Source organism: Berghia stephanieae, chromosome 6, assembly GCF_034508935.2.
Source record: "Berghia stephanieae isolate SIO BIC M18660-M18661 chromosome 6, UCSD_Bste_1.3, whole genome shotgun sequence".
NCBI lineage: Eukaryota > Metazoa > Mollusca > Gastropoda > Nudibranchia > Aeolidiidae > Berghia > Berghia stephanieae.
In genome coordinates this window covers 13839803-13865585 of record NC_088365.1, presented here as the reverse complement: position 1 = coordinate 13865585, position 25783 = coordinate 13839803, and the positions used below count along the sequence as shown (strand labels likewise).

The following is a 25783-nucleotide window of genomic DNA, read 5'->3' as shown; positions in this document are numbered from 1 at the left end:
ATTTAATCATTATTTATGTCTTTATTATTTTTTTGGTGTTGATTGAAGAAGGGTTTTGTGCCCGAAACGTTCGGTATTTTGTTCTTTATTGAAGCTGATATTATATTCATTTTTGTTTATAACCCTTAATTCGTATTCAGGCAAAATTTCTATATTCCAAATGTTGATGCATTTGTTAAGTCTGATAGTGAGAACTAAAAAACTGATTGTCATGTTATACCTGTTGATAGAGGTTCCAACAATAAATGGTCCAATGTAATAAATAATAATAATAATAATAATATAATAAATAAATAATAAATAATAATAATAATAATAATAATAATATAATAATAATAATAATAATATATTATAATAATATAATATATAATAATAATAAATATAATAATAATAAATTAATATAATAATAATAATAATAATAATAATAATAATAAATAATAATAAATAATAATAATAATAATATAATAATAAATAATATAATAAATAATAATAATAATATAATATAAATATAATAACAATAAAAAATAAAAAGAAGAAGAAAAAGAAAGAGAAGAGAAAGAAAGAAGAAGAAAGAAGAAAGAAGAAGAAGAAAAGAAGAAGAAGAAGAAAAGAAGAAGAAGAAGAGAAGAAGAAGAAGAAAGAAGAAGAAGAAGAAGAAGAAGAGAAGAAAAGAAAAAAACAAATAATAATAATAAATATAATAAAATAATAATAATAATTAATAAATAAATAATATAATATAATAATAATAATTAAAACAACCTGTGTCATGGAGATTCTAGCTTTCTATTGATAACATTTGTCACCAAACGTCCAATGGTGTCGATTTCAAACATCATGAAAATGAATTATAAACAACGAAATGATTGGGTTTAGCTTTGGATTCATCAAGAGATAAACATGAATTGCATACACAAGGATTTTTCATATTGGAACAAATTATGGGGGAAGCCTTTAACAAGTCCAGGCTTCCGTCACACCACGCGCACTACTGTGGAGATTAAAAACGTTTCTATTGAATCAAAGACCTTGCAAATGATTCTCATAAAGAATCAAAAAAAATTCTGAAAAGGTGTTTATGTGATGAAACAGTGCCAGACAAAGCAGAGAGTAAAAATACAAAAAAAAACAACAAAAATTTTTTTCAAAAAGATTCGGGGATGGCTTTTTCTTTTCTGCCTGAACTCACTCAACCCTAACACTGACTATATCCGGAGTTTACCCGGGGTTACTTTTACTCCATGCCTATTTATTAAATTGTTCTTAGACAAATTATCGGCGTAGTATCAAAGCTAATGTTTTTAGTTTTTGCATGTTAATGGTAGTTGAATAAAACTATCTATGCACATGCTTATTTTTAATCCATTTTTTCCAATTTTGAAAAGGAGCAAAAATCTCTAGGATTGAGTGAGTTAACTGGCTCTGTTTCATAAATAACGTTTTTAGATTTTTATCTTACTCCAGTGCCTGCTCCTGAAATTTGTCAACGAGTGAGTGTGGTAAAATTGACGTGACTTAGATTGAGAAGACATGATTAGAACGACGAAAGTAAACAGGAATTGAAGACGGCGTGAGTGGCCAGTCCGTCGGACATGTCCATGGATTCGGGCTGTTTCACAGTGATCGTGTCCGTGTTTGTGTAACAGTCCGTGCTAGATGTGTTAGTCAAGTTCACATTTACCCTGAATGCTGATGAGGAAGACATTGATGATTCTGATGGCTGACTGGAAATTCCCCGAACTACCAATTTTTCATCTTTCACTTGTTGAGCAACGGAAGACAACACTTCTGCTTTGACGCCGTTTTTAGAACCAACGAGAGAATTGGAAGAGTTGCTCAACTTGCTGATCATTGACTTCCTGAACTTGGAATTGCCTGTGAATCCAAACTCATTGAGCAAGACGTTTCGGAAAATACCCTGACTGGCCATTTTCTTTCCCTTTTTTTCACAGTCGTACTTATAGATAAGGTACAGACGATGGACGTCCTGATATTGCTGAGGTGCTTTGCCGGACGTGTTGCCCTTACGCTTGGGTCGAACGCCGGTCAGGTAAATAATTATTTCACGAATGCTTTGTAAAACGTCTTCTGGTGTTTTGTTGACTGGTTTGTGTTTGCCTCGCATATCTTTGGTTGCAGTCGGACCTTTTCTTGCTTTTTTCAAACAGGTTGCCACGATGCTTTCGCTAATGTGGAGAGTGCTGATGAAAAAGTTTTTACATACCCTAACATGCTTTCCGTCCAAAATGAAAGTATAATTTCTAGAATAGGCCCGTCTGCCAGTCATTTTCCGTTTTGGAACATACGTCTGCACGTATCTGGATATGAATTCTATTCTTTTCTCGTAGTTCTCCAGCTTCCAGTACTCCTCGTTCATTTCTTCCCTTTGTTCCTCTGTGATTTTAGAGGAACATTTATACTTACACTTGGAACAGTCCACTTTCTGAACCTTTTTGGCCCCGACCGTTTTACCTTTGACAGAAATGTACTCCTCCCCTTTAAATCGAAGACGCTTACGAATATTTCTACCCCAAGATTCCTCGTTTCTCGTCCTCTTTTTGACCTCCTTCTTGGGCTTCGGCCTCGGTCTAGGTTTGCCAGGTTTTTTCAGTTTTTTAATGACGACGACTTCTTCGTCTCCTTGAATGCCTGGAATGGAAATGGTTGATTCTGGCAACATTGTCGATGCCAGAGCGGACAGATTGTAGCCAGTTTGGTGCAACTGATTTCCGGTGGTGAAAATGGCTGCAGTGGATGACGAAGTGGACGAGGCAGATCCTAATCCAATGTTTGGATTACTGAACAAACAGGATTGTGTGATATGATGCATGGGGGTGGGGTTTGGGTTAGGGGTTGGGAATGCGGTAGGCCCTGTGATGAAGGAAGACGACTGCATGTTTCGGATTCCTGCAGCTAGATCTGCCGCTTGACCACTGACCGCGTGTTGCTGCTGGGTTATCCGATGCGTCTCCCACATCAGAGGCATGATTTGGTTGATGTGTGCCCCGGCCGTGTCAAAGGATGGAGCCATGATTGTGTTGTCAATAGAGGTAGCACTTATCTGCCCTGCTGATGAGTTGTCGAGAATGTTTTGTGGATGTGTCGATGATGACGAGGAAGACAAAGGAATGTTGAGATTATAGGGTTTTTCATCCGAAACTGGACTTGAGATCTCCTTGAGGTTATGGTGGTGGTGATGGTGGTGGTGATGGTGGTGGTGTTCGGTGGATATCACTATTTCATTGGAAGAGCTCCCTTGCTGGGCATTCACATTGCTGGAAGATGATGACGATGATGATGTTGATGATGATGATGACGATGACGATGGTGATACAGTTTGATGAAGGGTTTCCGATTGGGAAGGTTGAGATTGAGGTTGCTGTTGATGTTGTTGTTGTTGTTGTAATTGTTGTTGGTGTTGCTGTTGTTGTTGTTGTTGTTGTTGTTGCTGTTGTAATTGTTGTTGTTGTTGTAATTGTTGTTGCTGCTGCTGATTTTGTTGCTGCACCAGACTTGGAGGAGTCAGATTCAATGGCTCAGCAGGAATTGTATCATCGGAGTCATCATCATCTTCTTCACCATCATCATCATCATCCTCCCCATCCTCATCATCTACCACATCTTCATTATTGTCATTAAATGCATCTATATCTAAATCATTATTCGACAAAGTCACAGAAGGTGATGAATCTTCCTTTGCTGATTTCAACTTCTTCGTGGGTGAAATTTTACCTAAAACATCTTCAGGAGGCAAAACAACGGGAGCTTCCGTCTTGTCCTTATGCATATCCCCGTAGACTTTCCTATAGACGGACATGCTGGCAGGCTTCCTGTCCTCGGCCTCGCACTCTGTCTGGTAATGTGTGTAAAGTCTTTTTATATTTCTTACCTCTTCCAAATGACACTTCTCCAAACAACCTTGAAGACCGGTCTGCGACAGGATATGCTCCCGTATACTCTGCACAACTTCCGGCGGCGTTTTGTTACTTGGAATCTGATGTCCCCGGTTGTCCTTGATCTCCTCCGGGTTCTTTCTTTTCTTATTCATGAAGGTAACGATAGTGCTCTCGCTGATGTCAAACGTTGAGATGAAAAACTCTTTACACACTCTGGCTATTTTCTCATCCTCGCCTTCTCCGATCCTCAGCTTGTACCGTCTAGAATACAAACGTTTACCACTAATCGGTCTCAGGGGAACAAACTCTTCTACACAGTCGCTGAGGAAATTGACTTTGTCTTTAAAAGATTCCAACGACCAATAGTGTTTGAAAAGTTTCTGCCTGTCGTCCTCCGACACGTGATCCAAACAATGGAATTTACATTTAGAACAATCTACAGGCTGCACTTCTTTTGCTCGCATCATCTTTCCGACCACCGACATGTAACTCTCCCCCCTCGCTCTGGCCTTTTTACGTTTGTTGCGTGCCCACGATTCCTCGTTTCTCGTCCTCTTTTTCTTCTCCTTATCCGTTTTTTTCCTTTCCCGCTTCTTTCTGGGCTGAGGATTACTTTTTTTCACAGCTGGTTTTGGAAGAGGAGGAGGAGGAGGGGCTGCACTCTGTACCTGCTGGTGTGTTTCCATGGAAACCACCGGGCCATGACCAATGAACGACACTGCAGAATTCTGATGCGCCAGTTGTTGGTGATGCTGTGGGGCGTTGACGCAGTTGTCCTGGAGTGTGTCGGTAATATCCGTCGTACAAAAAGGACCAGGCGGTGGAATATTAAACAACGACGAATGCCCAGCATGCATGTTCGTCGCCATTCCCGTCCAATCGTCTTTCATCATTCCAAAATTCTTGTGCCCTTGACTCGGGTGAGCCTTCATTTTCGGCCATTGTGGAAGCTGCCATTGGGTGGCGGCTGCGCGATGCATCACGTGTTGGTTGGACGGGTGGATGTGCTCGTCTGCTGGGTAATTCAAAAACATGAAAGAGGAAGCAGGAGCTGCCATGGCCTTGCTGGTTTCCCTCATGACCCCGTGGTGAGCATCTCGACTGTTTGGAATGCCAGGGTTCTGCAGCTCCAGACACGCTGCCTGGAAATTTTCATTGCATGCATTCCACGGACCGGTGTCTGGAGACAAAATAAAATAAATGAATAAATATAAATAAATAAAATTCCCTTTATTCATCCCCAATGGGAAATTTGTCTTTAGGGTCTATCCCAAGGGAAGACTGGAATAACCCAGGCGTCAGCCGCAGTGCAGCGCCGCAAAGTGAGCAAGGGCGAGGCGACTTGCTCAAGGCCACACAACACGGCGGGTAGTCGAACTCGGTACCTTTTGTACGAAGCAAAGACTGTACCACTGAGCCACGGTGCCCCTCATACCATAAAGGTTTTTAAAAAAATTGAGACTGTGCGGCTAAGTGGTCTAGTGGTATGACACTAGCTTTTGGATGGAAGGTCCTGGGTTTGAGCCACACATAGTTGAGTCCTTGGAAAAGGCTCTTTACTCACATTCTCTCACTGTACTCAGGTGTAAAATGAGTACCTGGCCGTTAACCGCGTTGTCTCTGTCCGAAAATATTGTAATATCGCCTAACAGGCGTCATGTCCTGTCCTACATGTTAAGTGTTGCTGTTGGCCAGGAACCCCATGTAAAGCGCTTTGAGCACTTTTAGTTGAGATTGTGCTATATCAAAAGCTCAATAGAAGTCAAACCTATGAGTGCTGGACCTGACCAAATTGTGCTGGGTTTACTGACTGTATGATTGACCGTCTCCTTACCTACTACAGCTAAATCTTAACATTCCTTAAGATACCCCAAATTGTAATATCGCCTAACAGGCGTCATGTCTTGTTCTACATGTTACGTGTTGCTGTTGGTCAGGGACCCTTTGTTAAGCGCTTTCAGCACATTTAGTGGATGTCGCTCTATATAAAAGAGCGTAAAAGAGGTAGTTTTTTGGGGGGTTTTTTCTACCACCGACATCTTTGTTCATCCAAAAATTTATTATAGCTTTTAAAACTTTATGGGGGTCCTGATATCTCAGTTGCTAGAGCACTCACTTCACATACAAAGGGAACAAGATCGATCCCGCGAGCAGTCAAGATTTTTTTTTTTCTGAACCCCCCTGTCTACCCAGCAGTGAAAGGGTGGCTGAGTCGGTTAGATTTGGTAGAAAGTACTTTGCGACAGACTAGAGCCCTATCCAAAGGATAGCAAGCAATCGCTATCGTCCGTTTCACACTACAGAAACCGGGATAAATTCTGGCTCCATGGGCCCAATGGCTCTGAAAGACTACTTTAAAACGTTATACCCGGTTGTCAAGATAATTTTTCTGAACTCAATTACATGTAACTTATAACACATACATAACAAATACCCATTGCTTTTGTAAAGAACATCTATTTTTGTCTAAGGTGAGTGTGATGTTTTCAGGAATAATCATGCTAAGGAGAGAGAGTTAACTCACTCAATCCTAAAACCAACCATATCCGCAGTTTACCCGGGTTACTTTTACCCCATGCCTATTTATTACATTTTTATCAGACAACCTATAGGCAGAGTATCAAAGTTAATGTTTTTCGTTTACACATGTGGGTAGTTGAATAAAACTATCTATCAGTGATGATACTCACAAAAAGTCAAAAAGGAGGAAAAGTCTCGGAAAAACGGAAAACTCACCTAGAACATTCTTGCACCACAGGAAAGTAGGCAGGATGCTTCGATACTTAGCTTACCACATCGAACGAATAAACATGGTCGATGAACACTTCCGCAGTGGCGCAGTGGCGATGAAGCCCCGCAGCTGGATCGTTCAATTTTAAAACGCCCGGAGTCCAGTAAAAGGAGGAAATTTTTTTTATATATTTTTTTTTTAAAAAAAGGAGGTATTTTTTAAAGATTTATTATATTAAAAAAATAGTAAAAGGAGGAAATGAAGGAAATATCCGCGGATCGAGGATCTGAGGAGGAAAACCGAGGAAAGGAAAGAAAACTGCGGATTTCCGCGGATCCGCGGAAAAGTATCATCACTGTCTATGTACATGCTCATTTTTAATACAGTTTTTCAAATTTTGAAAAGTAGAAAAAATCTCTAGATTGAGTGAGTTAAAGAATAAAAAAATAAAACTATGCCGATTCAAACCCTAAGTTTGCTTTGTTCATGAGACTAAGTGCTCAACTAACTGAGCCACATGGATCCTTTACTCATTTTATGGAGACTGATCAAATAGGAAACGATGTTTAGCCAAAACGAGGAAGAGAATGAAGGAAGACAGACACAGAGAGAAAGAGTGACACACATACAGTGAGAGAGAGAGAGAGAGAGAGAGAGAGAGAGAGAGAGAGAGAGAGGAGGGAGAGAGAGAGAGAGAGAGAGAGAGAGAGAGAGAGAGAGAGAAGGACAAAGGAAGTGGATTCAAAGATAAATAAAGAACAGTTCTAACAAGGAAAGCTACCATCAGCCAATCTGCCAGATAAACTTACTATAATTGTACACTCTACCGTCCATGGTGACTTCCTGGCTTTCAGGTTCTTGTTGACACAAGATCTAGCGTGACTGCCGGGGGATCCTTAAAAATGAAGAGACATCAAGTCAGATACATCGTCTTGGTTAAAGGTAAAAAAAAAACATATTTATAAAACTTAAATCACAAACACTTCAGTACAATTCTTCATTTAAAAAACAAACGAACAAAAAAAGAAACCCCAGAGCATTTAAACAGTGCAATATTCATTAAACATGCTCACAGTGTTTTACAATGGGTCTCTAGCCAATAGCAACATGTAACATGTAGGACAAGACATGACGCCTGTCAAGCGATATAATTACAATTTTTTTTCCGACAGAGAAAGCGCTCCCAGGTACTCGTTTTATGCCTGAGTACAGTGAGAAATGTGAGTAAAGAGCCTTCTCCAAGGACTCCACTAAACAACACTTAAAGGGGGACTCGACCCCTTATCCTTCCCATCCAAAGGCAAGTGTCATAGTCATATACAAGACCATACATCTGACACAGTGACGCTTTGATTAATACACATACATTGCACATCGCTCCAGTATATATTTAAATAAAAATTTTGTTTCCATCAACCCAAAATTTTACCAAGATTGAAAGTGAGGCAGAGTTTTGGACGTTTTCAGCAAATAACAAAACATACATCCAACCCCCCCCCCCCTCATCCTCCCATACCAAAATCTCATTTTAACGACCAGTCAGCGAATCAAGAGAAGTTGACCAGCGAAAAAAATTCCAAAACAAAAATTCTGAGCTGTTTGCCAATGTCATAATTTTACTAATAAAACTATCTTGGATTTGTAACTGTTTACTCTACATCTTAGAGGAAGGCATTTGCTGATCATTGATTTCCTGAACTTGGAATTGCCTGTGAATCCAAACTCGTTGAGAAAGACATTTCGGAAAATACCCTATTATTAAATGTTTTTGACTACGTGGCTAGTTCGTCTGCTCGTTGATCTCTCTCTCTCTCATCCAGGTGGAGGATGTCGCATCAATTGATCCCGAGTGTGTTTTTCTGACACTGTGGGATTTTTATTTTCTGTTTTCATCTGGCATCTCTCTATACCCTATATTTGTCATTACTAGTACTACTACTACTACTACTACTACTACTACTACTACTACTACTACTACTACTACTACTGCTGCTGCTGCTGTAGAAGAGACAAGACATACATTTTAAATCTAAACCATTGAACTTCATCAAAAAATATAAATTTATAAACCAAATTGGTAATTTATCTTTAATTTGCTATTTTAGAACATTTTGAGAAAGAAATGCTTATGATGATGATGATGATGATGATGATGATGATGATAATAATGTAGTAGTAGTAGTAGTAGTAGTAGTAGTAGTAATAGTAATAGTAGTAGTAGTAGTAGTAGTAGTAGTAGTAGTAGTAGTAGTAGTATGTAGTAGTAGTAGTAGTAGTAGTAGTAGTAGTAGTAGTAGTAGTAGTAGTAGTAGTAGTAGATAGTAGTAGTTGTTGTTGTAGTAGCAGTAGTAGTATGTAGTAGTAGTGTAGTTAGTAGTAGTAGTAGGTAGTAGTAGTAGTAGTAGTAGTAGTAGTAGTAGTAGTAGTAGTAGTAGTAGTAGTAGTAGTAGTAGTAGTAGTAAGTAGTAGGAATTATAGTATATCAACATGCCTATTAGAAGACCATGAAATTTTGTCAAGGTGGTCCGAATTAAATAATCATTCATATGCATAGGGGTAAAGAACATTTTTTAATGCAAGTGTAAAGTAGAAGTAGATGCGGGGTGAATAAGAACCAAGAAGTCAGCTGATTTGTAAACACAGTAGGCTTGAGATGCATTAGTAAATGAAGTAGTAACAGTGTTGAAAATCAGCGATGGCAGTGGGATCTCCTTTTGTCAATTGTCAATACTAATACTACTGACTACATCCAGTTCATCCAGCGCAGACTTTTCCGATTTAGAAACAGATCTTAGACTTAGAACTAAAGTATTGCATTTCAATCGCTTCAGACATCAATTTATGGAGTGGAAAAGATCGTGTCTCCATACTTGCAAAAGACAAGATGGCAGGTGACAAAATTTTTATCTCCAGAGATTGAGTTTGAGTTTGAATCTGATAAAAAAAATTTTAAAAATTAATAGAGTAATTGTTGTTGTAGGCTGTTTTTTATTTCTGATTTCTTTTTTTTTTTTTTTTTTTTCTTTATTCATAAAAAATCTTATATGTATGCTGCATGCTACGGATAAAACAAATATTTGATTTGAATTGAATCTCCCCATCACCTTAAATTCAATACAGCCACATCCTACTGACTCTAGACCTAGCCTGCCTTCACTCACTCCTCTCCTCACACTCATCAGTCACAACCAGTCAACTGGTTATTATTATCTCTAGTCACTCTAGTATTAGAGAGGTGGGCCTTTGGCCTACCAACCTCCGCTGCACGTCCAACTCGCCTTGAGCATGCATTCACGTAAAATATAAAGATTTTTTTTAAAAACCTACCTCTGTTTCAAAAACTAGCATCTTTCACCTTTCTAAGAAACATTTTGATTTTTCAGAACTTTAGTTCGTTAAAAAATACCGGCCAATCTGACCCGTTGAGTCGAATGAAAACGAAATTTTGTTGTTTACACGGTTCAAAGGAAATGCCGTAAATAAGCTTTCATGGACTTCCTGCGTTGTTTTTACAGTGTCACGTGACCGTTTTGAGAAATTTGTCGTCTGCTACAAACAATTAGACCGGTAGGGGGTAGATATTTTCGTTGGAGCAGAGAAAAAGTGAGTATTATTTCTTGGACTTGTAGAGAGGCCTAGGGTCCACCAGCAGTCAAGTTTATTGAATAAAAGAAAAAAAGGCCTTTTTACTGCACTAATGCACCAAATTGCATACCTATCTATGGACACTTTGTTCCGTATCTTTTTCCCAATAAACTTTTTTAAAAACCTGGGGCCAGGGTTGCTAGTTTGGCCTCCTGGTGGCCAAATTTGAGAAATTTGGCCTTTTCCCAAGCCATTTGGCCTCCCAAAATTTGGTTTGGCCACTTGGCCTCCTGTAACCAACTTTTTGGCTTCCTCTGACTTTCCCCGTTATATCGTTTTACTCTGGTACCGGTAAAACTTATTTTATTTGGCAATCTAAATATCTAAATGCAACACGTGCTAACGCCACAGATTGCATTTGCTAATGCTTCTATATATACGAATTTTCCTTATCCTATCTAAATTGTTTAACAAATCTAAAGAGTTTTCGCGAGGCTAAGGTGGGTTTGGTGGTATTTGGGCTCCTGCCGAGGAATCTGGCCTCTTGCTATATCTAGTTTGGTCTCTTACTCAAAAATGATCTGGCAACCCTGCCTGGCTAGGCGGTACCTTGATAACAGAAACGATACCCCCACGATTTCGCGAGGAATTAATCATGAAAACAATTAGGATATAATTTCAACACAACTTTTGAAATTCATCAAGAATTGTCCATTACCGAATGTTTTTTGATAGAAAACAAATGCATCTTCAAATATAAACTGCTTTTGACGGTAAGCGGTGAGTTTTTTATTTATTTTTCGGTCCAAACGAATGATTTATCCTGTAGAAGCTAAGTATTGGTAACACCGGCCCACCTCTCTAGATAGGTAGTCTTCTTAATCTAAGCAGAGCACGGGCAGGACCGCAAAATCAATAATTTGCATTCTTAAAATGTTGAACAGCATTGTTCTACCCAAAGAAAGCGAATCTCAGGTTTTGTATGTATAATGTGTAAACTGCACAAAACTAAACTTTTCAGCACAGAATCGACATTTGTTGTTGTCGTTGTCAGGTCACAGTTGACGCCTTCTTTTCTAAGTCCATTGATAAAACCAAAGAATCCTCCGTAGCTTTTAGAGATTTGATGCAAAACAATCTTACCTCAAGTGTTGTGATGCATACTGAAATGTTAACATCTATTTTTTCGATAAAGAAGTATTCAAGTCATATCAAGTGTTTTTGCTCTAAAACAAATGTCAACAAAGCAGCCATGAAAATTACTTTCAATAGCTTTCATTACGGTTACTTCCGGTGTCAACAAATTAAAAACTATGACCTGAGAAGATCAGAGAGAATAAAATTCATGTTTTTTTTTCATTGGTTAAGAGCAGAGCAGAGAGAGAGAGAGAGAGAGAGAGAGAGAGAGAGAGAGAGAGAGAGAGAGAGAGAGAGAGAGCATCTTTTTTATGACAGATTGTGGACAGCAAAACCAGACATTTCAGCGTGAACAAGAGAGGGCCACATGTGAAAACTAGACAACACTGTCATGTATGAAGCCAAAAAGAATAAAGACAAGGTCGATTACCATGATATTATTCCTCTTTTTCTCACCATAACCGGGGCCTCGTATTTTAATATGACCCTCATCAACTGACATGACACAGCTTTTATGGATAGTTCGAAGATGACGTCACTCAGGTCTTGGTTATTGTTTTTTGCCATCCGCGTTTATGAGTAATGCTCACTGAACTGTATTAACCCGACTATAAACGTTCATGGATACACACCGTTTCATGTGTTGGTCCGTTATACTTCCGGATGGCAATGTTATGAGCTTTTTAGCCAAGGGCATAGGTATTATCTATAACCAAATAATAGGCGTCAACAGTCGTGACATCACTTCCCTCGTATTGACGCACGGTAACTTTGTAACTGGCTCTAAATAACTATGGGAACAATGACGGATGCCGTTATGAAACACTTCTCCGACGAGCATATAAGTGTATCCAGAAGAGAAAAACATTATAAATCTGATCATGATTTGACTTTTATAATACATTCTGATCACGTGACATATGAAAAAGTTCTAGCCAGCATGAAGCTAAAAAGTACCGATTTTCTTTGTTTAGAACCGAGCTGCTCGTTGCTGGACTGCGTGACATCATACTATTGAATCCTATTATAAATCATCCTGACAGATCTTTCACCGACATAAATCAAGCGGCTGGATAGAGCGCCCCATGCATTTTACTTGTTTACTTGTATGTTTTACGTGAGCTTGGAGCGCAATATATTGTATGCGCTTGGCTAAGAAGCTCACAACATTGCCATCCGGAAGTATAACGTACCAACACACAAAACTATCCTATGCAACCTTTAAACGTTTATAGTCTGGTTAATGCAGTTTAGTGAGGGTTATTCATAAATGCGGATGGCAAAAAACAATTGTAAATATCGGAGTTACGTCAACATCGATCTATCTATATTCAGGAAACCATGATGTGTTCAGAGCATTGAGCTCTTACACTGTAAGTACCCGATGGTTTAGAGGCAAGGCTACCACACACTCAGGCAGCTTCCCTCGCGTGTTGCTGACTGCGGTATATAGTCCGTTTTCTTAGCGGCAAGTTCCGTGCGTTTTGTGCACTTTTTGTAACCAGCAAACTAAGTATACAAATTGGTGCAGAAAATTATGAAGATTCTAAAAATAGGTGGCTCCAAATACAATTTTTTATTGAAAAGACCTTAAAATTCGTCGTAAAGTCTAGTGAAAACGCGCACTTTGTGACGTTTTGGCGCTCGATGACAAAAGTATTTTTAAAAAAACATTCTCACCCATTAAGAACATCTTGATTTGTTTTTGATCGTGGACATATGTTTGTTTTAATGTTTTCCATTATTATTTACCAAAAATCTAGCTTTTAATTATTTTTAAACATTTTTTTTGTCTTCTGACCGCAGAAAAACCCCCAATAAAAATTGTCCTTTTTTGCCCGTGCAACAAAACTATGAGTCATTAGGACGACCTATCCTTTACTAAGTATATACTAGGATGTCTTAGCGTCTGTAAACGAAAAAAACAACAACAAGAGACTAAAAAAAATATTTAAAGCAGTTAAAGAGGTTTCTTTCAACCATTGTGTACAGTATAATAATGCTAAATCGAAATGCGGTTTTGTCATCTGTCACCGCCTCTCCCTTCGAGATAACGACAGCTCCATCTACCGACAATGCCATCATGCGTTGTCTAAAAAATAACTGAGAGAATGAGTTTTGTCTTTTGAACGATGTCAACAAACTACAATTTTATTTTGTGCAATCGATATTCATTGAAAAGGTAAGGAACAATCTTTTTCATCTATTATAAATGTCTTATATCATCGTGATGTTATTTTACTTTATGCGCGTGCTAGTGCGATAAGTATCGCGCAATGTATGATAAAAAAGAATTGAGTTGTGAAAAAAGAATTGGGCCAGATCAAAGCTGAGTCACAGCCATATCATTCTACACACACAATAAGCCTCCAGGATGCAATAGATAGAGTAAGATTATGGCCCATGTTTGGATCTGAACATATTTTTCTATCTTAGTATAATATAAGTTACATGTGTTATGTCAGTACTAAATTTAGACCCTTTTAGATTCGATTAGATATAGATTAGCTTGTCGATGATTGATGATAGAATAACGGTGTTTATCATTACTGTTGCCCGAGAAAGAAAAAAACATAACTAATTTATTATTAACTCAGTTGATCAAAAAAAAAGAACATCTCCACAAACAATTCTACCAATACACGCTAATATTCACACACATTGCTTTACCTTTTGCATGTTCGGGTTTTTTTTTTTTAAAACAATGTATTGACTTGTTTGTTATATTTCTACTGGCCAGCCTCACAGTCCTTTGTTTCCTTAAAATTAATAAGCATCATGCCCGGGGACCTCGTCAAATGCGAATGCTAGTTTGGTTTGTTGAATGGTCAAGATTGCAAGGACTAAAGTTCCATTCTAACAGGTATTTGGAAGTATGTGTTCGTTGTGAGTGTGTTGATGTTGTTGTTGTTGTTTTATTGCTGTTTTGCAGAGAATCTTACCACTGAGCTATCCAAGCCCCGTCAACTAATATGTGTTTAACCTTTTTCACGCAAACACACACACAAATACACACTCACACGCATACACACACACACACACACACACACACTCGCACGCACACAAACTTGTTCATTCTGTCAGCTCTCAAGCTACCCTATATCGCCTTAAGATGTTAACATTTTCTGTAACTTGATAAACTACGTAATTCACACTTTTGTAGGAAATAATTTTAAATATTGTCTCTTGAGTATGTCATGGGGTTTTGATTTATTTTTCTTTCCTTCCTAGAATGCGCTAATATGGCAGGAGGAAAGAAGCGGCAGACATCCATTGTCGACTGTAAAAATCTGAACAAAGTTCCAAGACTCGATCAAGCTACCCCTGAAATTGACTGGTCGAAGTGCCTGCTTTGTCAAGAAACAATTGAAAATTCTCTTCTCACAAACCCTAAAAAGCAACCAAGTTAAATTGTATTGAAGACACTTATGTTGCCATTTCTGAGGATATCAAACTTTTTCATGACTCAGGTAGATTGCCAATAGCATTGAAATTCAAGATTAACCAACCTGTGAAATGTCTTGCTAATTTTTTGAGAGACAATGATGGACTTTACCATAAGAATTGCAGACACAGGTTTCATAAATTAATCAAAACTCAAAAGGCTTGCAAAGAAGATAAATCAATGTAATAGTGAAGCAGTTGCAAGTCCTGATACAAGAGGCACATTAAACACATCACATGTAAGCAAATACTGCTTGTTCTGTAAGGGTTGTGAAGGGGAATTGACTGAGGTCCGGACTCTTGCTCTTTCACAAAAAGTCTACGAGGAAGCTGTCCTTCTTTCAGATACAAGTATTCTTAGAGTATTTGAGGAGGGTGATCTTATTGCGGTGGAAGCAAAGTATCATAAGCCTTGCCTTATACTGTTCCACAGAAGAGCAGACGATTTTAGATGTAAAAATCCTTCAGACAACAAATACAAAACACACATTGCAGAATGCAAACAGGATATTGTCAATTTTATTGATCAACAACAAGCTCGCACAGACACAAATGTTGTGTTTAAGCTGAATGATCTCTACACTTTACTTTTATCAAAATTAAATGCCATAAATTTGTCGGATGTATATGTACATAAAACTAGATTCAAAGAAAATTTACTATCGAGAGTTCCTTCTTTAATGGAATACACGGATGGGCAGGAAGTCTTGCTTACTTTCAAAGAGGGGAATATTATTTCACAAGCAGCTATTGCCGATTTAGATTCAAATGATGATCTTGCAATACAAAAAGCAGTTGATATTATAAGAGCAGAAATAAGAAATCATACATTCATATCACCCCTCAATATAGATCATGATAGCATTGTCAATAGTGTACCACACAAATTAGTGAAAATTGTGAATGGCATTTGAAGTGGTCAGTGTTCGCTAAGTTTTGGTCATCAGAATCGACATACCATGACAATTTCACAGCTTATCATGTTGAACCACAACAACAAAAGCCCGCAAAATTCAGGTAGCACTAGAAAACAGTTGTCCAAGGAAACCCCAATCCCCGTTTATTTAGGAGTCATGGTTTTTGCCAAAACCAGAAAGAAAGGTCTTATTGATAACCTGTCTGCTCTGGGTTTATCAATTTCCTATGCTAGGGTAAAAGATATTACAGCTGAAACTAGTAAAAGAATTTACCAGTTCTATAAAGAGACAAGTATTTCAACATCATCCAGAGATTTGTCTGTTTGTTGTTTGACAGAGCAACCAACTTATCTGCTGTCAATGAATGCCGGCGTGAACTTTTTACAAAAAAGTCACGCCTTCCAGACAATAGCCACCAACTCGTGAAGCTCTCAAACAGCATTTAAATCGAGCAGTTAACCAAGCTGGTTATGTATGGAGACGCTCTCTTGCTAAAGACCCTAGTCTTCCTTCCAAATCAGATTTTGGTTGGAAAGAAGATGGGATGCCAAAGTGGTCCACTTTGACTGACCTTACACATGCCTCACATCTGATTTAATGTAACTGTTCATCAAAGGGATGCTCCAAAAGATGCAATTGTGTTAAGGCATCTCTTCCATGTACTCTGTTATGTGCCTGCAATGGTCAATGTTCTAGAGACAATGATTGACTTTAAACACGTTTTTCAATTGTATGTTTTCAACAAACTATGTAATTTAAAAAAAGGGATGTAAATCTATAATAATGCTGCTGTTAAATATGTACACAGAAAAAACATGTTTTAAATGGTTCAATTCTTCATTGAATAAATATGTATTGTACAATATATATACATTTAAACGTGTTATTTGCTATATGATAGAAATACATTGTACTCTTATGTTTGAGAGTGATTGTACTTGTGTGTCGGGAGGAGAAGGGGTACTTGCTTTGGCAGTTGAATTGTCTATTATTGTTTTTTTTTTGGATCAAATTAATATTGCTTGATTTTAGAGGATGTGAAGATTAAAAAATGTTTTTGAAATGCGTGGCATTTCAAATATATCTATGTCAGATTCTAAACTATTTAAACAGTTTCCAGGAAGGAGATATATATATTTTTTTAATTTCCTGAAAAATCCCAATTGAATTTCGTATTTTCTTATATATTTCAATAAAATTCAAATGGAAAAATATTTTCTGAGTCCAAAGTACGCAAGGGAATACCAAAATAACCACATCATTATAAAATATTTATATAACCGTAATTTTTTGAGAAAAAAAAATAAAATGTTGAAAAAATGTATTTTGTCACCTTTAAAGGGCAATAACTCTTGGTTCCAGCTATATTTCAACTTGGAGCCACCTATTTTCGAAATCCTCATAAAATTCTGCACTTTGTGTGAAAATTTCATGCTGGTTACACGATTTGCACAAATTTTCCATTAAGGGAACGGACTAATAGGCCATCCGGTATTGCGTGTTCATTACGTGGCTGTAAGTTTGTGTGTGGCGCGCGAGATTCAATATGCTATTCATTCAACAGTTCCATGCTTATCGTGTTGCGTCTGTTTGTTTTAAACAATTAAAGTCTAATTCATGGATTACCATCATAGATATGGATTATAATATTGTGTTCAAGTACAAGTCTTCAAACCACTTCGGATTAGTTCTACAGTAATACTTTGTTCGATTTATTTAGTAATTGTAAACAGGAATAATGGCATTGTGATTCGTTCGCTTGTTTCACTAAGCCAGGGCATTCTTTATGAACAGTAATGGCGTGGTGCTTATGATTATGTGTCGGTTCAAGATTTGATTGACCAGTGTGTTGCTTTGTTTTAGTTTTAAATTGGTTCTCTCGTATAAATTATTGGACATACATCGAATTATTTGTTTTTAAAAAGTTTTAAATAACTAATAATAACAAATCTACTTTTCAAGTCATGGCTATTCAGATATTTCTTTATCCTCATCGATATCCTTATCCAGACTTGGGGATGATATCTAGTGATAGAAGTAATATAATAGTATCAGATAATACAATATCTTAACAGCTTGTGGATCATTGTTTAATAAATTCTTTCATTGAAATGTACTGAGTGCCGGATTCAAACGCAGATTATACTTAGTAGTACACGAAGAGAAGGAAAGTGAGAGAGGAAGAGAGATAGAGAGAGAAAGGGGGGGGGGGAAGGGGGTGGCATGCTTAGACATATTCAGTGTTGCCAAAACTTCGGTCTGGAGCAAAAAATTCCGGGTTACGGGCAACCTCCCTCAAATTCCGGTGAGGTCAATTTGTTCCAAAATACCCCCCTCCCCCTCCTTTCCGACCACCTCATCATCATCGCTGCCACTACTACTACAACCACCATCACCATATCATCAATACCACAACTACTATAACCACCACCACTACATCATCATCACTACCTCTACTACTACAACCACCAAAACCACATCATTATCACTGCCACTACACCACCACCGCATTATCATAACTACCAGTACTACTACAGCCATCACTGCCACCACTATTACAACAACCACCAACACTACTGCAACCACTACCACCACATCATCATCACTACCTCTACTTCTACAACCAGCACCACCTCATCATCACAACCACTACTACTAGAGCCACCAACACCATATCATTATCACTACCACAACTACACCACCACCAGCATATCATCATCACTACAACTACTACTACTACTACTACTACTACTACTACTACTACTACTACTACTACTACTACTACTACTAGTACTACTACTACAACCACCACCACTACATCATCATCACTACTACTACAACAACGAACACCACCACCTTTATCATCGTCACCACTACTACTACAACCACCACATCATCACTACCACCACTACTACAAGCGCCACCACAACCTCCACATCATCATCATTACTACCACTACTAATACAACCACCACCATGACATCGTCATTACCTGGGTGGGGATCCTGACCTCCCATAGTGGGCAGGGAGGTACATACTGCGTCTTCTATCCCTTATATCTGTTTTCCAACATGCTTTCTGTCTTTGTCTTGGAATGAGATTACTTGGTTTTGTCCTGGCACTGGCCGGAATCCTGGCTGGGAGGGAAACAGTCAAATGCATGTTGTTTTGGGAGATATTTTTTTCCTTGTAAATCATCTCTCTGTTATGTATTATTATTTTTATTTTGAATGTATAATGTAAGCATTTGAGTGTGTTCCTCTTTGTTGGGTTTTGTGCTTGTGTCTGGATGAGACTTATAGGTGATTTCAAACTCAGTACATTGGTGGTATGCTCTTGGAATCTACATCTGATCACTATTTGTTCTCAGTTCCCCTTTGTCTTACTTTTTCTTGGGTGCTTTAATTGTAATTCTAGAATTTTTTACTATCCCATTTTCTTCCTTTTTACTGGCGCTGATATAACCTAAATGTGTTGCAAGCGCCGTAAAACCCTTAAAAACAAACAAACAAACAAACATCGTCATTACCACTTCTAATGCGCCACTAACACCACATCATCATCATTATCACTACTACAACTACAACCACCACCACATCATACCAGCACTACTACTACTACTACTACTACTACTACTACTACTACTACTACTACTACTACTACTACTACTACTACTACTACTACTACCATCGCCACCACATCATCATCACTACCAACACTACTACAACCACTACCACATCATCATCATCATCACTACTGCTACTACAAGCACCATCATCACCTCATCATCACTACCACTACTACTACCCATCACCACCACATCATCATCACTACCACTGCTACTACAACCACCACCACCACATTATCATAATTATCACAACTTCTACAAACACCGCCACTACATCATCATCATTACCTCTACTACTACAACCACCACCACATCATCATCACGACCACAACTACTACAACCACCACCACCACATCATCATCACTACCACTACTACTACAACCACCAACACCACATCATTATCCCTACCACAACTACTACACCACCACCATATCATCATCACTACAACTACTACTACAACCACCACCACTACATCATCATCACTACTACTACAACCACCAACACCACCGCCACATCATCGTCACCACTACTACTACAACCACCACATCATCACTACCACCACTACTACAAGCGCCACCACAACCTCCACAACATCATCATTACTACCACTACTAATACAACCACCACCACGACATCATCATTACCACTTCTACTGCAGCCACTACCACCACATCATCATCACTATCACTACTACAACTACAACCACCACCACGTCATACCAGCACTTCTACTGCTACTACTACTACTACTACTACTACTACTACTACTACTACTACTACTACTACTACTACTACTACTACCACTACTACTACTACTACTACCATCGCCACCACATCATCATCACTGCCACCACTACTACAACCACCACCACATCATCATCACTACTACTACTACAAGCACCATCATCACTACCACTACTACTACCCATCACCACCACATCATCATCACTACCACTGCTACTACAACCACCACCACCACATCATCATCACGACCACAACTACTACGACCACCACCACCACATCATCATCGTTACCACTATTACTATAACCACCACCATCACATCTTCATCACTACCACTACTACTACAACCACCAACACCACATCATTATCACTACCACAACTACTACACCACCAACATATCATCATCATTACAACTACTACTAATACTACAACCACCACATCATCATTACTACCACTGCTACTACAACCAGCACCACACCATCACCACGACCACTACTACTACAACCAACAACCACCACATCATCATCGTTACCACTACTACTACAACCACCACCACCACCACATCATCATCATTACCACTACTACTACAGCCACCTCCACCACATCTTCATCACTACCACTAGTACTACAACCACCACGACATCATCATCATCATCTCTCTCTCTCTCTCTCTCTCTCTTTGTCTATCTATCTGTGCGCACGTGTGTGTGTGTGCGTGTCTGTACGTCTGCCTCAATCTCTTCCATCTATCTATATTCCTCATCTCTCTTTTACTTTACTTCTCTTTGAAGACTTGACATTCTTAACATAATACGTTGCGAAAGTAAGTACAAAGACATTGTGCACTCTCTTATAGACCACCTACCCCCCCCCCCCCCCCCCCCACACTCACACACCCGCAACACACAGACCATAATTAATTAATGCAGTTGCATCTAACACAATGCCGGGATTACGGTGATCCATGCTTGTAAAATTTGATGTGTAGCTGCGTGTGGGCCGTGCAAAGCAATGGCCTACACACTCGGCTGTGGCGAGCGGGTGAATCTGCCCGGTGTGAATGCCCTGTTTAGAGGGTTTTACAAGGGGTTCCAATCCCACAGTAATAGGGGTAATGATAAAAAATAAATGAGCTTTATATAGCACAATATCCACTAAAAATGTGCTCCAAAGCGCTTTACAAGGGGTCCTTTCGAAATCATAAAAATAAAATAATAAAATTGAGCTTTATATAGCACAATATCCACTAAAAATGTGCTCAAAGCGCTTTACAAGGGGTCCCTGGTCAACAGCAAAAGTTAACATGTAGGTCGGGACATGATAATGAAACAAATCAGTCAAAATTGTAAGCAGACATGCAGCCTCTAAGGCGCATAATTTGGTAATGATCTGTTACTCGTCCGACAGTATTATGAATTATGTTTAACCCTCTCCTTACCACCCGTAGGAAAAATCGTCACATTCGTTACGATGCAGCCAACAGTTTTCTTATTCTGATTTCATTTTGTTATAGTTATAGCCATAAAAACTCGACACTGTGTTGCAAAGCTCATTTTTCTGAAAAAAAATATAGCATATACTCGTTACTTATCTGTTTGAAAAAAATATTTTTGTGTTGGGTGGGTATGAAGTTTAGGGTAAAATTCTGAAAATAACCGGTAAGGAGAGAGTTATGTTGACTTTTAACTGCCGTACAAGAAATACATGTATTTAAAAATGTCGCCAGAAAACTCGTCCTTCAAATATCGATTGACTTAATTAACCCTCAATTAATTTGCCAGCTTCGAATGGTGCTCACACTTACACTATTATGTTATGACGATCGACCCAATCAGCAAATTCCTTACCGCACTCGTGCTCCGTCGCGAACCCACCCGGAAGCTTCGTTCGTCACAACACACCGGTTAGTTAGATGCTCTGCGGTTTCGGTTTCTATCCCACATTGGGTACATGTTGGACATGTTGGACAGGTGGAAAGTCCCCACTGATGAAGCGATTTTGCCGTGAGAAAGTTCCTCGACTGAAGCCGATTCGCTACCACCCAGTGATTTGGCAAAAACAACTCTCGACCTGGGGGTTCAAAGAAAACATCGCGAGGTCTCGTGTTCGATAGTTTTTGCCACGATTTGGGTAATTTAAATCGATCGATATTTGAAAGACTGTATTAAGTCGAGATGATTAAGATGCTGAAAATGGAATTTATAGCCAGAAATATCAGACTTGAGTTGAGTTTATATGATTTTTTTTCATATTTTACTGTGCTAAATACCAACGTTTTACATTTTTGACCAGTTTAATAATAATTTGACTTTAGCATCCCGACATAGTACCGTTTTGAGATGTCGGGTCACAATTATGAGTCTTTCCAGATACTATAGTTAACGGGTTAAAACCGACTGTGACATCCAAGCAATTCATTGGACACCTTAGTGCGCCTATGTGGTCTTGTGGTATGACACTCGCTTTCGGATCGGAAGGTCCTGGATTCGGGCCTCGCTCGGCGCATAGTTCAGTACTTGAAAAATGCTCTTTACTCACATTCTCTCACCGTACTCAAGTGTAAAATGAGTACCTGGCCGTCAACAGCGTTGTCTTTGTCCGAAGAAAAATGTATTATGGCCAAGAAGATCATACACATTGTCTGTACACGCTGATTATGGCCTAACAGGCGTCATGTCACGTCCTACGTTCCAAGTGTTTCTGCTGGTCAGGGACCCCTTGTAAAGCGCTTTGAGCATGTTTAGTGGATATTGCGCTATACAAAAGCTCAAGTTGTCTTTTTTAGAATCACCAAAGAAAAATTCGAAGTTTCAAAACACACAGGGTTTGTTCTAAGTCTTTTTTTTTTCTTTTTTTTTTTTTTACGACGTGCCTTCGCACATTCTTCTCCCTCTGTGTGGAATTCTCTTTCAGCAGACACCAGGAACCGTAATGCTCTGTCCTCCTTTAAAACCCCTTTGAAGACAAATAAATAATAACGTGAAGTTGAATGTAAGCTTCAATTTAATTACAAAAACAGATCAAATGAACGTTTCGGGTTTCCCGACCAATTGATCTGTTTTTGTAATTAAATTGAAGCTTACATTCAATTTCACATTATTATTTATTTCTTCGAGCTTCGAGCAGCAACATTTACACTTTGAAGACAAAGAATTTTCTGTGAGTTTTTTTTTTTTTTGATTATTGAACCTACTCCTCTTTCTCCTCCTCCTTCTTCTCCTTCTAATAATAATCTTCCTCCTCCTCCTCCTGCTCCTCCTCATCATTATCATCATCTTCTTCTTCTTCTCCTCATCCTCTTCGTCTTCCTCCTCCTCCGCCTCTTCTTCTTCTTCTTCTTCTTCTTCTTCTCCTCCTCCTTCTTCTTCTTCTTCTTCTTCTTCTTCTTCTTCTTCTTCTTCTTCTTCTTCTTCTTCTTCTTCTTCTTCTTCTTCTTCTCCTTTTTTCTTCCTCCTCCTCCTCCTCCTCCTCCTCCTCCTCCTCCTCCTCCTCCTCCTCATCATCATCATCATCATCATCATCATAATCTTCATCATCATCATCATCATCATCATCATCTTTCTTCTTCTTCTTCTTCTCTTCTTCTTCTTCTTCTTCTTCTCTTCTTCTTCTTCTTCTTCTCCTCCTCCTCATCATCATCATCATCATCATCATCATAAATCTTCATCATCATCATCATCTTCTTCTTCTTCTTCTTCTTCTTCTTCTTCTTCTTCTCTTCTTCTTCTCTCTTTCTTCTTCTCTCTTTTCTTTTCTTTTTCTTCTCTTCTCTTCTTCTTCTTCTTCTTCTTCTTCTTCTTCTTCTTCTTCCTCCTCCTCCTCCTCCTCCTCCTCCTCCTCCTACTCATCATCATCATCATCATCATCATCATCATCATCATAATCTTCATCATCATCATCTTCTTCTTCTTCTCGTAGTAATCGTCCTCGTCCTCCTTCTCGTCGTTGTTAACGGCCAGGTACTCATTTTACACCTGAGTACGGTGAGAGAATGTGAGTAAAGAGCCTTGTCCAAGGACTCAACTATACGCCTAGCGAGGACGAAAGTGAGTGTCATACCACTAGACAACATAGCCACAACTAGACATTCAAATATGAAGACAATATGAGGGAACGAAGAAGAAGAAGAAGAAGAATATATAAACAAAGACCAACTCCTCTCATTGGCAGATAATTTACTGTGTTATCAAATTTACATAAAATATCTTTATTTATATTATTTTGACATGATTTGCTGCAAAACTAATTATTTATTTACACCGGTGCAATGATAGTTTTAAAACAACAACAACAACATGAGATAACATTATAAATCCCTTTAACAACCATCTAAGTATCTGTTCACTTATTTGGATAAAAGCGTTTTGCAAGCTGCTTCAATTCATTGATCAGAGACTGAGTAAAAGTCACAAATCCTTACACATTCAATATTTTCTATGTGGTGTGTAATTTGTGAGTTTCCATCACTTGTAGAAATCGTCAAGTCTTTTGAACTATTGTTACTAGATGGTCAAAATAACACATTGTGTGTCAAGGTTGTCTACACTTGTCCGTGTGTAGTGTGTAGGTTTGTTTCCATTGTACACATCCCAATTCACATCTGTCACTTGATGGTCACAGTAACACATTGTGTGTTAAGGTTGTCTACACTTGTCTTTGTGTTGTGTGTAGATTTGTTTCCTCGAAGCCCCTTGTACACACCCCAATTTACATGTGTTACTAGATGGTCACAATAACACATTGTGTGTTAAGGTTGTCTACACTTGTCTTTGTGTTGGGTGTAGATTTGTTTCCTCAGAGCCCCCTTGTAAACATCCCAATTTACACGTGTCACCAGATCCTGCTGTAGTTTCTCATCGGACGGATATGGAGATACCTGAATTTGTAAAAAAAAATGTCAAGAATTCATACAGAAATGGCAATAAAGATTGTCCCATTCATGTTGCATTGAAACATATTATTCGCGCTAAAGCCTAACAACTACATTATTGACATTAAATCAGACGGAAAGAAAACTGTAACCAAAAACTTTCCAAAACGACTAGAGACTAATATATAAATTTATAATCTAATATTATGTCAAATGAAAAAGCTAGTTTGAATTAAAATGGTGATACATAGACCATTAAAATATTTTGAAGTTAAAAAAATACCCCAACAAAACTCATTCTTCTCGGCGGAATAATCTGTTATAACTCCAATTCTAAGTTAAGTTTATAATCAAAGTCTCATAGAGTCTATTCGTCCTGATCGACATATTTTAGTAAAGTGTCAAGATGTACTTCAATGCTTATCGGATGATGTTCGTTCTTACGGAACTATAGATCTAGACTTTAAGATTAAGCATCAATTTCATCCCAAAGTGATACCGTTTTTGGTTATTGGTCACTTTTACATAAATAATGAAATTAATATTCCAGCATTTGTCACAGACCCCGCCTTACCTCTACTCTTAGTCTTCGGATGAGTTCGGACGAGCAGTTGTCAAGAAAGAGTTTTTTACTCATCAGAATACAGTCGGCGCCATTACTGACAACGCATAGACTGGGCTGGTCACAAAACAGACACTGGGCGAGACCCTGTAAATTTGAGACACGTAAGAAGGTCAAAGGTCACTGTAAATACAACATACAGATTGGGATGGTCACAAAATAGACAGTTAACAAGATCATAATGGTTTGGGAGTTTTTAAAAAGCCAAAGGTA

General features: G+C 38.4%; 2 protein-coding genes across 2 annotated transcripts in view; both read right to left on the bottom strand.

The window, feature by feature from the left end:
• Positions 1-1447: 1447 nt before the first annotated feature.
• Positions 1448-11527, bottom strand: LOC144974514 (uncharacterized). Its single transcript, XM_078917442.1, has 3 exons — positions 11356-11527; positions 7437-7522; positions 1448-5076 (listed from the first exon to the last, which is right to left on the bottom strand). The coding sequence occupies exons 2-3, from the start codon at positions 7459-7461 to the stop codon at positions 1535-1537; spliced, it is 3567 nt and encodes a 1188-aa protein (XP_078773568.1). The 5' UTR covers positions 7462-7522; positions 11356-11527; the 3' UTR covers positions 1448-1534.
• Positions 11528-24238: 12711 nt separating this feature from the next.
• LOC144974513 (uncharacterized) overlaps positions 24239-25783 on the bottom strand; it is a 10472-nt gene continuing 8927 nt past the window's right edge. Inside the window, exons 9-10 of the mRNA XM_078917440.1 lie at positions 25523-25657; positions 24239-24954 (exon numbers count right to left, since the gene is read on the bottom strand). Coding sequence (XP_078773566.1) covers positions 24826-24954; positions 25523-25657 — 264 coding nt within the window. The 3' untranslated portion in view covers positions 24239-24825. The remainder of the gene's footprint in view (positions 24955-25522; positions 25658-25783) is intronic.